General features: G+C 34.6%; 1 protein-coding gene across 4 annotated transcripts in view; it reads right to left on the reverse strand.

The window, feature by feature from the left end:
• Positions 1–15,544, reverse strand: part of HACE1 (HECT domain and ankyrin repeat containing E3 ubiquitin protein ligase 1) — a 122,142-nt gene that overhangs the window by 76,783 nt on the left and 29,815 nt on the right. For 3 of the 4 annotated variants that reach the window (XM_047858730.1, XM_047858729.1, XM_047858731.1), the window contains exon 7: positions 6,691–6,773. The exons of the other annotated variant lie outside the window; for it this stretch is intronic. In XM_047858730.1, the coding sequence (XP_047714686.1) occupies positions 6,691–6,773 (83 nt within the window). The remainder of the gene's footprint in view (positions 1–6,690; positions 6,774–15,544) is intronic. 4 annotated transcript variants of the gene reach the window in all.

Raw genomic sequence — 15,544 nt, forward strand, 5'->3', positions numbered from 1 at the left:
AGAACTTATGAAACTCAACACCCAAAAAGCAAATAATCCAGTGAAGAAATGGGCAAAAGACATGAATAGACACTTCTCCAAAGAAGACATCCAGATGGCCAACTGACTCATGAAAAGATGTTCAACATCACTCATCATCAGGGAAATACAAATCAAAACCACAATGAGGTACCACCTCACACCTGTCAGAATGGCTAACAACAACTCAGGCAACAACAGATGTTGGTGAGGATGAAGAGAAAAAGGATCTCTTTTGCACTGCTGGTAGGAATGCAAACTGGTGCAGCCACACTGGAAAACAGTATGGAGCCTGCTTCGAATTCCGTGTGTGTGTGTGTGTGTGTGTGTGTGTGTGTGTGTCTCTCTCTCTCTCTCTCTCTCTCTCTTTATCTATCTCTGCCCCACCCCTGCTCACACTCTTTCCCCTCTCTCTCTCAAAAATAATAAATAAACATTAAAAAAAAATTTTTTTAATGGAGAGGATGATCTGAATTACATCCTCAACAACCTGGAAAACTTCTCCCAATGTTAAAACATACTTTTACTATATAGATAAGAAATTGACCTATTAAATCTTAGAATTGAACTTAGGACACATTATCTACAATAAATCATAATATTCTGGGATAAACAGCTGCTACTCCGGCTTATCCAAACAATTCCCTTTGCAACTCTAACTTTCTTCCTACCACACCCTCTAAGTTTCTAGACTTCTTACCTCCAAAAAACCTTCAATATTCAAAACAAGTACATTCTATAGCACTTTAATACTTTGTAAAAAATAAAATAAAAATAAAGTAAAATGGAAAGAAGTAAGGCAAAAATACAAATATCAACATAAGAGAATGGGGGAGGGGTGTGGTGGTGGTAGGGATTAATTAGCCAAAAATACTATCTAGCGCTCAACCTTCATTTATCAGCCCACTCAGTTTGGCTTTTGTTGACAGCTATTCAATTTGACCTAAAATGAACAGTGCTCTTATCCACATGCTCATTCTAATTGTTCTCTTTTCTAGTAGGAGTAAAATCAGTAACCACAACTCTTTCAGCTAGGAGGAAGCTACTTTGGGGACAGCAACCACTAGACTCTAAGTCTCATTATTCAAAGAGCTAATCTGATCCTAGATACTAGGCAATAAAAAAATAAATTTACAATCCAGGGACACTAAAGTTTAAAGCTAATTTTAAGAAATTCCCAAGGAACTCATATAGTTTGGAAGAGTATCTGATCAAAGATTTTTATTTTGTAGATGGTAAGAACTATTAACTCAACCATAGGTGAAACTAGAACTTAGATCCCTGGTCGTCTATACCAGTACTCTTTCTACAGTACCATTATACTTATAAAGATATGTCATTTCCCAAAGAGAAAGGACACACAGCCTCCTCAGAAAGTTTAAAAAAAAAAAAAAAAGCCTATTCACCCTTTTTCACAGAATGACACTGCATTATTTATAACCAAATGGAATTAAACAACTAAAAATATTTAAATTTTAAATCTTAAAAATTTAATAGATTCCTAATATGAATCTAATAGTAGACATTATAGGTATCCCACTCTCTTGATACTCTATTGTAATACTGATTATCTTGCTTAATGCAAGTATCAAGAGGCCAAAACTGACCTAAGAGCAGTATCTAATTTATACCTGAAAACCAAGAAACCAAGTAAATCTGCAATCTCTCCAAAGGCAAAAGTAGTTATACTATTGTACATCAAGAAAAGTCTTCATCAAGCATCATTTGTCATTGAGCTGGGAGTGCTGGTCAACACAAATACTATAGCTAATATCAAATACTTTACAATTAATACTGTTGTATTCTTTATAATACCTAAAAAGGAAAGCTAAGTGAAAAGAAACTAACTTGAGCTTAACTTATTTAGGGAAGACAATGATATCTTTGCTAAAACCCTTGTTTCTGAGAAACTCAGATGTGCAAAGCTGATCTGTTCAACTTTAATGACATTTCTTCTACAGATATTTAATATCCACATATCCAATCCTTCCAATTAAACTGTAAACTTGACAACATATTTGTTCCATAACACAGAGCATGATAGTTGGCTTATAACATGCACTCAATACATTTGTTGAATTATATTATAGTTTTTAAATTCAAGTACCATTCATTTGACAAATAAGCATTAAATAAGGTAGTTTATTATAGAAAATAACATAAAAAAGACCGGAATCATAACTGATTTAGGATCTACTAGGTGACAAGCATGATGCTCAGTTCTTTGTACAAAGTCTGACTTAATCTTGACACTGTTATAAAATAAGTATTCATTCTATTTTTCAGTTGAGAAAACCATTAAGTTGCTCAAGATCAACAATTACGTAATAGAGGAGAATCTGAATCAAGATCAGTTTGATTCCAAATCCTTCATCTATATCATACTATTCCACCAAGATGAATAAACATAGAGTTTTACCTCAAAGAGTAAACAATTCAATACTCAAGAGAATAATGTATAAAGTGCAAGGGGATTTATGTTATGAGAAAAATACGATGGAGATCACACACTATGAACAGAAGAGATCACCATCTACAAATGGAACATGGTTGAATATACGTGGTTTTTAAAAAGTCTGCAAATGATCAGTTATTTACCATATATAGCAAAATGGATAATTAGCATGAAGGAAAAAAGTACCATTATGACATTTTTACAAAACTGGAGTTATTTCTAAAACCACATTAAAATCTCACCCACGATCAAGTGATGTTTCATTTCAAAAATAAATTAAAAGAAAAAAACATGAGCTAAGTAATATACAAAATCTGCATAACCCAATTAGGATATCAAGTGCCTCACCTGTAATATTAAAGAATTAAGATTAACCTATAACAGACTGCTCAGAGTATTGCATAAAAGATTTTTCAGTTCAAATAACTGCAAAACTTGGCCCAATGAATAATTTTTCTTTGCCATTCTACTACTTTTTTTTTTAATGTTTGTTTTTGAGAGACAGAGAGAGACAGAGCACAAGTGGGGGAGGGGCAGAGAGAGAGAGAGAGAGAGAGAGAGAGAGAGAGAGTGAGAGAGTCAGACAGACCATCCAAAGCAGGCTCCAGGCTCTCAGCTGTCAGCACAGAGCCAGATGCAGCGCTGGATGGAACTCACGAATTGCAAGGGCAAGACCTGAGCCCAAGTTGGACGCTTAACTGACTGAGCCATCCAGGCGCCCCTCAACCACTTTTTTTAATATTGATTGAGATCATTCTCCCTTCAAGGAAATGCCAATGCATTTTCTGGAAACCAGGAAGTTGGCAAAGATTTAAGAAGAATGGTGTAGTACTTCTACAGCACTTAGAACTGATTTTTTAAGCACTTTGAGTCTCCTAAATTTAGGCTCTTTTCAAGCAATATGATCAGAAAACTTGCCTAAGTGCATCTAGTACATATACTGCAGTATTTTTTGGAACTGCTAATAAAACAAAGAGACTACATTTTCCAATGGTCCTTTTCTAAAAATTTACAATTTTGAGTCTTTGGGCTGTTTTATATGGCTCTGACTGTGAATTCACTAACTGAAAGGAGATGCTTGGCAGTAGCTACAAATCTATGTTCAGAATCATACCTAAGTGCAAAATCCTCTGCTGGATGCTTTACATAAGCCATCTCATTTAATTCTCATTACAGTCCCACAAGCCAGATAGCAGCATTTCTATTTCACAAAGAAACAGAAGCTTCAGAGGTCAAGAAACTTCATCAAAGTTGCATAGCTTTGGGGCTGAGATTTGCAACCTGCCTCCCAAGGTTCTTTCTACTATATATCTCAATATCTTTTGAATTTAATTCAAAACAAAAAAAAAAATTTTCAGTAGTTGATTCTTAAATAAGACATATGATGATATATCTAGTAATACCGCTCAACCAATAAAAACTTAATTTAAGTTTAGCTTTTTAAAGATCTACAATTTGTCTATAGGGCCAACTTGTTCTATTCCCCCACATTCCTTTCCCTTTTCATTTAATCAGAGACAATACACTGGGAATAATATGTTGAATGTATACGTATATCTATATATCACAAATAGAATTAAAAGTCTGCCTGCAAATGAACCATGTTCCGTATCTATCATCCTGCTACAATGATAAATTTATTTTCTAGTTTCAATTTCAATCAGACTTGCTTAACTAACTCTGTTCAAAGAGATCCAGTATTTGCTAGATTAAAAGTTAATGATGGGCATATAATACTAACAGAAAGTACTTCTAAAATATTCTTTTACCATACTTTTAAGTTCAGACTAACTATAAGAATATCCAAGCTCTATACAACCCTAATATACCTATATTTAACTATTATACAGGGCATTATTTATATATTTTTCAAACATGTAATTACAGCAAATCATTCATTCAAGAAACACTTACTAAGCATCTAAATGCAAAACACTGTACTACACATTGAATATAAAGCAGTGAATAAAATAAAATTCTCACTTTCATTGAGCTTCCAGTCCAGTAGGAGAGACATGCCATAAACAAAGTAAATAAGTAATTACAAAATACAAAGTGGTATAAAAGAAAGGATTGTGATGCTGTGAAAGAAAATTTGGGGAGAGGCCTACTTAGATGGTCAGGAATTGCCTTCCTAAAATGCAACAGTTAAGCTGTGACATAAAGAGTCAGCCACATAAGAAGCCTAGAGAAGAGCATTTGAGGTAAAACAAACAGCATGCAGAAAAGCTTGCTAGAAAGAGTCCCTTGCATTTGGTAAACTCAAAGAGAACCAATGTGGCAAAAGCACATTGGTCAGACCATGCAGGTCTCGTAGGCAAAGGCAGAGTATGCAACAGAGGCACTGAAAAAGTTTTAATACAGGGTTTAAACACAGAATGACAAAAGTCGATTCATTTTCTTAAAAGATCATTTTGGCTGCTGAGAAAAGGACAGGTGGGAGGGAAACAATAGAGAAAGGGAGACCAGTTAAGAGACGGCTACAGGGCTCTAGATGAGAGGTAACAACATTAACTAAGGTCACTTCTCTGAGCTGGAGAGAAGTTAAGTGATTCAGAATATATTCTGAAGGTGAAATTTATAGAACTTACTAATAAATTCCAAGTTGAGGGTGAGAGAGAGACAGACAGAAATACAAAATCACCATCTAGTTTCTGGTTTAAACAACTAGAAGGATAAGGGTTCCAATAACTGAGATGAGAAAAGGTGGATGAAAGGTTTGAAAAGGAAAATCTAAGGCTCTAGTTTGGACATTCTGACATCTGAGATTCTACAAGACTTGCAAGCGATGATGTAAATCAGGCAGGTAGCCATTCAAATCTGAAGCTTCAAAGAAAAGAACTGATCTAGAGATAACTCCTGAAGATAGGATATGATTTCAGGAAACCAAACAATGACATTATTCATAAATTCAGGACACTACAAAAGGAATTGGCTTCCTAGCCAAGCAACCAAATCATAAGTATAATGTAAGAAAATGGCTGGGTTCAGACAAGATATAAAAGTCTAGAGATCCAAAAGTCCTTGTATTCTAATTCAAGGTTGTTCAATGATGATTTGAACCAGTGTAATCACAGTAACATTAGAGACCCCAAAGAGAAGCTAAACAAGAACAAAAGCAGGTCTTTTAGTCTAAAATAAACCTCCAATGAAATGATATACAACAGAAAGAAGGATAACAAAAGAGGAACCTTCTGGAGACCTTTATATCTGAATTTAAGAGCCTAAATAAGTAACGCAATTCATATAATCCAAACCAAAGACAAGAAATACTAGCATACTGTAAACTGCTTCTAATTGTAAACTACATTTACATAACATTATGTATATATGTGTGTGTGGGGGGTTATGGAGTGGAATATATGTATAACTTTTATATTGTTAGCTCCTTAAGGACTGAGGTTTATTACTGTATCACTAATGCCTATAATATATGGCACAAAGTGAGTGGTTAAGTCAATGTTTTCTCATTACATGAATGAACCAACAATCAAAATGTATGCTCCAAGAAAATGAACCAAGACAGAAGTGCAAAAATAACTTAATGCATAACTTAATACCTAACAAGACAAATTCAAAGATTTTTTTAAAAGTTACAAATCCGAGGGGCATCTGGGTGGCTCAGTCAGTTAAGTGTCCAACTTCAGCTCAGGTCATGATCTCACAGTCCGTGAGTTCAAGCCCCACATCGGGCTCTGTGCTGACAGCTCAGAGCCTGGAGCCTGCTTCGGATTCTGTGTCTCCTTCTCTCTCTGCCCTTTCCCTGCTCACATTCTACCTCTGTCTTTCTCTCTCAAAAATAAAGAAACACTAAAAACATTAAAAAAATATATATTTGCAAAAGTTACAAATCCAAAGAAAACAAAGACACGGCTCTGGTCCAAGACATACTTTAATAGCTTATGCCTTTGGAACTGACCTAGTACTTAATAAGGCAAACTTTGGAAATCACTGGATTTTAAACATGTCTTTTTTCATTACCTACTAAGTAATTAGTTTAAAATTTAAATAGTCAAGTAAATCAAAAGCTCCCACCTATAACATATAAAAACACTGGCAATACAATAGAAAAACTTTTCCTTACACAGTTAAGGGAGTGCAGTATTTGTGGGAAAACAAGAGAGGTTTAGAAAGTGTACAGAAATGCCTGTGTTTGGAAACATAACAGATACACAACATTCTTTAATGCAAGCATCTGAAAATATAAAATATCATACCTGCAGGCGAAGTACAATGGAGTGGCTCCAGATACATTTGGCCTGTTAATATCAGCACCACTGTCTAGCAAGCATTGCACTGTCTGAGGGGGAAAAGAACAATTAAAAGTAAATACAGAGAAAGACACAATTATCACAGTTTAAATAGATATACGGAATTCTCTTGCTCCAACGTGAAATTTTAAAGCAGAACAAGCAGGAACATAACAATTACGATGGCTGAACAGCTTCTACTTTTTGGTTAGCTCTCCTGAGACTCTCAGGCACTAAACAATATATGTGGAATTATAATGTAACATAACTTGTGTTAACCTGGGAAAGCTCTAGAAAATCACTGACACATGGAGATATCAAGGACTTGAAAAGTGGCTACAACAACTGAGAAACTGAAATTTTATTTTACTATAATTCACAGGTTTAAATAGCCACATATGGCTAGCAGATTGGACAGCACTGCTCTAGATATTTGAAATCAAACACCAGAATTTCTTGGGGTGCCTGGGTGGCTCAGCCGATTAAGCATCTGACTCTTGGTTTCGGTTCAGGTCATGATCTCACAGTTTTGTGAGTTCAAACCCACATCAGGCTCCGTGCTGGCACTGCAGAGCCTGCTTGAGATTTTCTGTCTCCCTTGCTCTCTGCCCCTCCCTCGCTCACTCTGTCTCTCTCTAAAATAAATAAATAAACTTAAAAAAAAAAAAAACTACACAATTTCTTGCCTCTAAAAGCCAAAAATAAGTACCAGAGCTATACCTTTCTTAAAATCAAACATAGCTATTAAACATAAATATTAAAGTACAAAATGTTAAAAAACTACAAAGTCCTTTTGCTATTAACAGTAACCAATACTGACTCAGTTTCTTTGATAGTCTCATTCATCCATACTCTGTCTCCTAAGCTCTACTTCTGCAATCATCTGAGTCAAACTAAGAAAATCAAGTTAATATAAAATCTTAAAAATACATATCAGTAATTAGAGTGAGAACGAGGCTCGCCTGAAACCCTTAAAAAAAAAAAAAAGAATTTCTTCTGGTTTATTTCTTCAATCCTCATTTGAGTTTCTCCTGCAAAAAGGAAGAAAACATGTAAAAATCCAAAAGTTTTTGGAATTACACTGTTTAGTATTACTTCTGGATTGAACACACATGTTCATTTTTGCTGCTCTAAAACCTAGCACAAGGTCAGCAAAATAATAAGACTATAAACCCACAAGGAAGAACAGGAAAGAACACAACAGCATACTAGATAAGTCAGTAAGTTCTGGGAAAATGGCAAGCAAGTGGAGGAAAAGTAGCTGATTTAGCAGATCAAAGACAGCTGAAGTCGAAGTGCCTACAAATGTGGATTTCAACAAACCACCAAATTCTCACTATAGAACACAGAAAACACAGGAATTGGAAGTACCAAGTACCTTGGATGATGGGGATAGTTACAAAAAGTTCTAAATAGGAAGAGCAGTTGAAAGCCTATAAAAGAAAATAATTGGTGGGGTGCCTGGGTGGCTCAGTGGGTTAGGCATCCAACTCGGTTTTGGCTCAGGTTGTGATTTCATAGGTTGTGAGTTGAAGCCCCACAATGGGCTCCAAGCTGACAGCACACAGCCTGCTTGGGATTCTCTCTCCCTCTCTTCCTCTCTCTCTCTCTCTCTCTCTCTCTTTCTCTCTCTCTCTCTCCCCCCTCTCTGCCCCTCCTCCATTCATGTTCTTTCTCTTTCTCAAAATAAATAAACTTTAAAAAATAGTAATAATAAAAAACAGTTGAACTTTACCCCAGGACCTTTCCTCCCCATGCCGTAGAGTTAGACACTATCCCTCCCTATACTATCTCAAAGTAGGAAGGTTTATTCTCTGGGCAAAGTAAAATGGGAGGCTCTAGACTGCAGGCAGGATATACAGGTAAAGCAGAGATAAGGAGCCATGATGAAAACAATTCAGTGAAAACCTCCAACCCCCATATTCCAGTAGGCTCCCAAAAATCCAGTAGCCAGGCTTAAAACCTCAAAGGGCAGAGATTGTAAGTTTCCTCTCTAAAGACTGGCACCACTACAAATAAGGCATTACAGAATGTCTATGAAATATTTCAGTTGTCCCCTAGGGAACATTCAGAAATGCTGATTTTTTTTTTTTTTTTTTTTTTAATGACTGGAGAAGAAAGAGTACAAATGGCAGCTTGTAGGTAGAGGTCAAGGATATGTCTAGACGTCCTAAATCTACAGACAGCCTCCATAACAAAGGAAGTTCAGGCCCCAAGTAACAATAGCGGCAAAACTGAGAAACCATAGCATACCGTGAGGCCAGCCAACAAAACCCAGCCCATGTATACAATGCTTCCAGCCAATATTTTAGTGCCTCACCGCTATACACAAATGGATAGACAATATTTAAGAGACAATTAACCCAATGGCTAACTAAAAGTAGGTCTCTAGCTTGAAAAACAAAAATTAAAACAAACAGAAATAGGAAGTAAAAAATATAAAGATAATACAGGGAACCAAAGAAAAAATAAAAATCAGGTAAGATATTACCCTCAAACAGAAAGGATATTATATCCATAGGATAAAACAAGATGCTGAAAAAAATATTCAGAGAATAAGAAATCAAAAATATGATGGAAGAAGCAAAAATTCAATAGAAGTTAAACAGTTTTTTTAAAGTGTATTGTTATTTATTTATTTAAGTAATCTCTACACTCACTGTGGGGCTCAAATTTACAACCCCTCCCCCGCCCCACCCTCAAGAGTTACAGGCTCCTCTGACAGAGCCAGCCAGGCACCCTATGAATTCAAGAGAAGTTTAGAAAGACAATGTTGAAAAACTCTACAAGAAAGTAAAACAAAAAGACAAAGAAAATGGGAAGAATGGGAAATTGGTAGATCAATCCAGGGAGACACTGTGAAAATCCAGAATAAAGACAACGAGGAACCAAAAGGAAGTAATCAAGAAATAATATCGAAAACTTTCCAGAACTGAAAGACCTGCAGTGCCAGACTGAAAAGGCACACCAAGCGTCTGACATAATAAATTAAGACTTTCAACAAGGTACATCAAAGTGAAATTGCAGAATACTAGGGATGTACGATTCCAGAGATAAACAGAAATCAGATTAGCGCTAAACTTCTCAACCGCAACACTGGAATTTAAAACATGAAATGCCTTCAAAAAAGTAAAGTAAATAACTTCCAATGTAGAATCCTACAACCAACCACACTACCACTCAAATACATGGTTTTAAATAAAAAATATGCTGAGCTATGTAAGATTTGAGGGAAAAAATTCCCTCCAATGCACCTTTTCCAAGAAGCTACTGGAGGATATCCTCCTCTAAAACGAAGGAACACATCAAAGTAGAAGATGCGAAATCTAGACTATTTGGGATTGAACATAAATAAGAGAGACTAAGAAATTCCCAAGTTAAAAAAAAAAAAATGGAAGTGATAATTAATGAATTTGTCTTTGTTGAAAACAGTACTAAGATATTGTGTAGGAGCATACAGGAAGAATTACTGATTTATAAAAAGAAAAATTAAACAAGGCCAATTATTAACTTTAATAAAAGTAGTCACCCTAGATAGAAAATGTTATTACAATTCATTACTTGACTCAGCAGTAAACAATATTTACCTAACTATATATACAACTAGTCTTATCTAGCCAAAATGTACAATATAATTTTAGAAATAGGGGAAGAAGGCATGGGAAGAGGATTTAAATGAGTTAAATCCTCACTCAACCAGGACAAGAAATGATTCAGTGTTACCTAAAAGTTGAGAAAGAGCAATAGAAGCATATTGTTTGAAAACAGATAGCAGAGGAAAATCTAAGAGTTGAAAATTGCTGCCTGGTGATCATGGCTTCACAAAAAATGGTGGTTCAAGGGACTATCATTTTTACTGCAAAGATTTTGATAAAAATATTTTAAGATAACAGTACTCACGGGGGCACCTTGGTGGCTCAGTTGGTTAAGTGTCCGACTTAGGCTCAGGTCATGATCTCAGGGCTCATGGGTTCCAGCCCTGTATTGGGCTCTGTGCTGACTGCTCGGAGTCTGGAGCCTGCTTTGGATTCTGTGTCTCCCTCTCCCTCTGCCCTCCCCCACTCACACTCTGTCTCTCTCTGTCTGTCAAAAATAAATAAACATTAAAAAAAGAAAAGAAAAAGAGGGTTGCCTGGGTGGCTCAGTCAGTTAAGCAATCGACTTTAGTTCACGTCATGATCACACAGTTCGTGAGTTCGAGCCCTGCATTGGGCTCTGTGCTAACAGCTCAGAGCCTGGAACCTGCTTTGGATTCTGTGTTTCCCTCTCTGCCCCTCCCCTGTTAGCACTCTCTCTCTCAAAAATAAATAAACAAACATTTAAAGATTTTTTTTAATTTAATAAAAATAAAAATTAAAACAAAGATATCAAGTACTGCTACTTTATTTACTTCTATCCCAAGAGGAATAGAAACACTGTTACATAAGACTTTATCATCAGCTATATAATTCCTTTAAACTAAGGACAAGTAGTCAAGCACAACTTTCAAATATAAGAAAAATAAGCATTTAGGTCAGTATTTTATAAGACAAAACCTATTTAAGCCTTTTGATCATGACTTTCTCCTTTCTGAGCTTTGACCTAGAAGCTGCATCTGCATGGCCCAAAAGAAGAATGAGATAGACAACAGCAATAATGTTCATTAACTGTTACAGCAATTAGACACAAGCCACAATTCAAAAGGCTCAAGAGAGATGAAAGCAAATTTATTGAAAATATATACTAATATGCAATTAAAACCAAGCAATCCAGATAGAAGCAGAAATTAATTATTAATAAAACATATTATACATTCACAAAAACTATACAGTTTGAAATGTTTAAAATGTAAAACATATAATATAATATTTTAAGTAACCTTAACATGTGCCTGGAAACTGTGCTAATAAATTTAATACATCCTGTGAGGAAACAGATATTCTTTCTACTTTTAAAGTAGAAAACTGAGTCTCACAGAAGTCAAGTAATGTGTACCCCAACATACAAATAAACAGGGATGCAGGGATTAAACCTAATCCTGTATTCATAACCACTATGCTACCTACCAAAAAGTAGGAATTCTAATTTTTCTGAATTCAGACTACTAAATAGTATTATGGCTAACTGGCATACTTTCACAAACTGCATTAATTCTACCAATTCCCCACTAAATAACTACTTGAGAGTCAAACTTAAGAGCCTAGACAGCTGTTTGTGTTCATTTTTAAAATAATACATTTTAAATCATATACTTTTTACAGTACTTCTGTGTCTATACTGTAGAACTTAAGAGCACAAAAACAATTTAGCCATTAGACTAACATATTCCTCTCTACTGTTCTCTTCAACAATGTGATGAGACAAACTAGGCAAATCATAGCAAGAAAGCATGACTTATAATATGAACTATCATATGTTCCTATCACATCCTCACTTATAGGAAATATCTGATGAAGACATGAAAAATTATTTCTGTTCTTAAGAAAAGATCAAGAAAGTAAAAATAGCTCATTCTAGCATTTTCTTTTCCATTTGTAAATCTTTCTGCTTTTCTAACAAAATTATCATCAAAATATGTACCTACTAAAAGAAACATGTATTTTTAAAAAGCTTTCAACAGTTCCACTTGTACCTAGAATGTTGCGTGAAGACAAATAAGGAGAAAAAAAACAGTTCCTTTAGAGTAAGGATAAATAGTATATAAAAGGATTTGAATGTGAAGAATGAAAACTGCCTCTGCCTCGTAGCACTGAAATGACTGAAAAGTCATTAATCTTTAGGATTAAAAAAACGGGTTTGTATACAGACTGCTTTTTGTAAAAGCTCTGAAACAGGAGGAGAAAGGATAATTTAGAATTCAATCACCAGTTAAATGGAAGAGGAGGAGGAGCAAGAAAGTCACAGATAACCTAAATCACAGTTTTTAAAAAATATTTTCAGTCTATGTAGAACTACTTGTATGTATACAAAGGGCAAAATAACTTTGAAACTAGTAAAACTCAGGTGGAGGAAACTCTGCGTGTTTATTAAACTAAAATAAATACATGAAAGCTCTCTACTAGAGGACTTTAAATTATACAGAAGCATAAGGAAAAACATAATTGAAGAAAATAATTCTAGATTTAACAACTAAAATCCCTAACAGGTCTCAAAACCAGAGATTTTCACCAGTAGAAACAAATTAAACCCGAACTTTTATAAGAATCAGCACTATGTACAACACTTAAAGGCACAAAATTTTAAAGTGACATTCAGAAATGGAAAGAAAATGGCAGGAAAAAACTGGCTGAAATAGTACTGTGTTTGTCTTGTCCATTCCATCTTTAAAAAAAAAAAAAATCCAATGTCTATTATGTACTGGAGACGACTCTAGATGCTGGAGTTACAGCAATGAACAAAAATCTTTGCCCTCATGAAGTTTATGTTCTAGCAGAAAAGGAAGACCAAGAGACAAAACAAATAAAATATGTACTGTGCTAGACAGTAACTAGTGATATGCAGAAAAATTAACAAGATTCTCTACGAGAGATTTGGAGTCAATGTGCTTTAGCAAATTCCTCACACCTGTACCCCTATATACAAATACTTCTGTAAAAACTGCATTGTGTCTATTGTATTGTGACTATAAACCATGAAGTTTAAAAAAGACCTGTGGTTTACAACAGTCCTAAGTTCTTCTGTTTTCAAAATTTTGTGACTTCTCACTTACTTGAAAAAAATTAAGCTCAGCAGCTTACAGTATAAAATGCAGACATATAAAAGCATACCAACATAAATATCCTGAATGATAACTGGTTGTCTACATTTTCCAATTTAACATAATACATAATTTTAGGAATGACACTGAACTGAAATCATTTTATTTGCCTAACACAGATCATCAAAATATGCTTTTAAAATAATCAAAACTTTAGGGGCTCCTGGGTGGCTCGTTGGTTGTGTCTAACTGTAGCTCAGGTCATGATTTCACAGCTTGTGAGTCTGAGCCCTGTATCAGACTCTCTGCTGTCAGGGCAGAGCCCACTTTGGATCCTCTGTCTCCCTCTTACTCTGCTCCTCCCTCACTTGCTCTCAAAAATAAAAGAACATTAAAAAATAATAAAAATAATAATCAAAACTTCAAATTCCCTGTCCAACAACCCCCCCCCCCCAGCAAACAAAACAAAACAATTCTCCTATTCCTAGATAATCTACAATGGGGGGTCCTTCCTCCTTACAGTATAAGAAAGTGCTGGGAAGGAATGTTGAAAAAAAAAAAAGCACTGAAAGGGGATTTTCCTATGGCTTAAAGAAATTCTTGAAAAGAAACAACACATCTTCAACAGACTGTTCATGACCTTTCAAGTGATACAACAATATTCTAAGTGGAAAACTAATGTGCAAAAGCTAATGTTTGGGTCAATCTCAAAAGTCATTTAATTGAAGGCAGTGACTAACCAAGACCACCTGTGCCCAATACACTGATAAATTACAAAGCAAGAAATCCAAGGCAGCTCTACTTTATCAATGTCAACTCTCTAAACAACACTGATCAAAGTAAAAAGAAACAGATATTCAATATTAAAACTACAAGTAAAAATCTGAGTTATGGTATCATTACTACCTAAAAGAAGACCAAACAACAACAAAAAAGCATCTTTATCTTTTATTAAAAATAATTCTGATGACATGACTTGACAGCAATGTACAAATAACTTACGCACCAAGAAAAAATGGCCGACTCACTAATCAATGACTGATTTATATAGGTTTTCTATAGAAAACTGTCCACCTAAACCTATCAAAACTTTGAAGTCATATGAAAACATCTAGTAAACATCTAGTAAAACTCATTATTTTCCAGTTGTGTTTGAAAATCACAGTAACAGAACTTTCTATTATTTGCTCACATTTCCCAGAAGTGATTAAAGGAGAATTCTAACATTAGAATAGATAAAATTACTCTGAACCTAAAAATACAATCCAAAATGTTAATCTATCTACCTTTGTGACTCAAGGCTGAACCCAACGAATGTTTTTGTAAAAGCTTTCAATTAAGTTTGCATGGCTGTCCTGTAATTCTCTAGATGAAAAGCTTGGAAGCTGACTGAAAGGTATCAACAGAGCGGACTGAAAGTAGGCAAACATTATTCCTTAACAAGCTTACAATTTCAGTAAAACATGCAGTCAGTTCTATCAAAGATAGTCTATAATGTCAGTGTCAAACAATGTTTTTAAGTTTCAAGGGCTTAAATCTACTCTAAGCAGGGTTCAACTATCATTTTATATTGTCAAGCTTCATATTTAGCTATATAAATTTAGGAGTATAAAGTTAAAAATAAAAATTAAGTGAAGTGAAATTAGTCCATAAACTAATCCTGCTGTATACTCTAATTTATATAAATTGAGATTAAACCATTTGACAATTTCCTAGGGCTTCTAAATCCAAGTTATTCTAGGAAACCAGTAATCAACCTTTTGTGGCAATTTAACACATTAATACATCTTAAAAAACTAATGACGAAGAGAAAAAGTATCAAAAAGTAAGTTCCATTTATGGCCAAAAAAATTGGTGTCAATTATATCTATGTAGAATAATATTATGTTTTATTATACTTTCTAAAACTGAGATTAAAAATCAAACACACTGGTCCTAGCTTACCATACAAGAGTAAATGAATTAAGGGTTCAGAGAATGTTTTCTACCTTTCCTTGCAGAATCACATCATCCATATTAATAATGATAGTAAAAATAAACAATAAATGTAATAACAATACCAATTCTATTATCGCTCTGAAATGTCTTCCAAAGTGTTGACAACAATTTCCTAATTACATAATCAGTAAACAGAATATACCTTAG

The sequence above is a fragment of the Prionailurus viverrinus genome, chromosome B2, assembly GCF_022837055.1.
Source record: "Prionailurus viverrinus isolate Anna chromosome B2, UM_Priviv_1.0, whole genome shotgun sequence".
Lineage (NCBI taxonomy): Eukaryota > Metazoa > Chordata > Mammalia > Carnivora > Felidae > Prionailurus > Prionailurus viverrinus.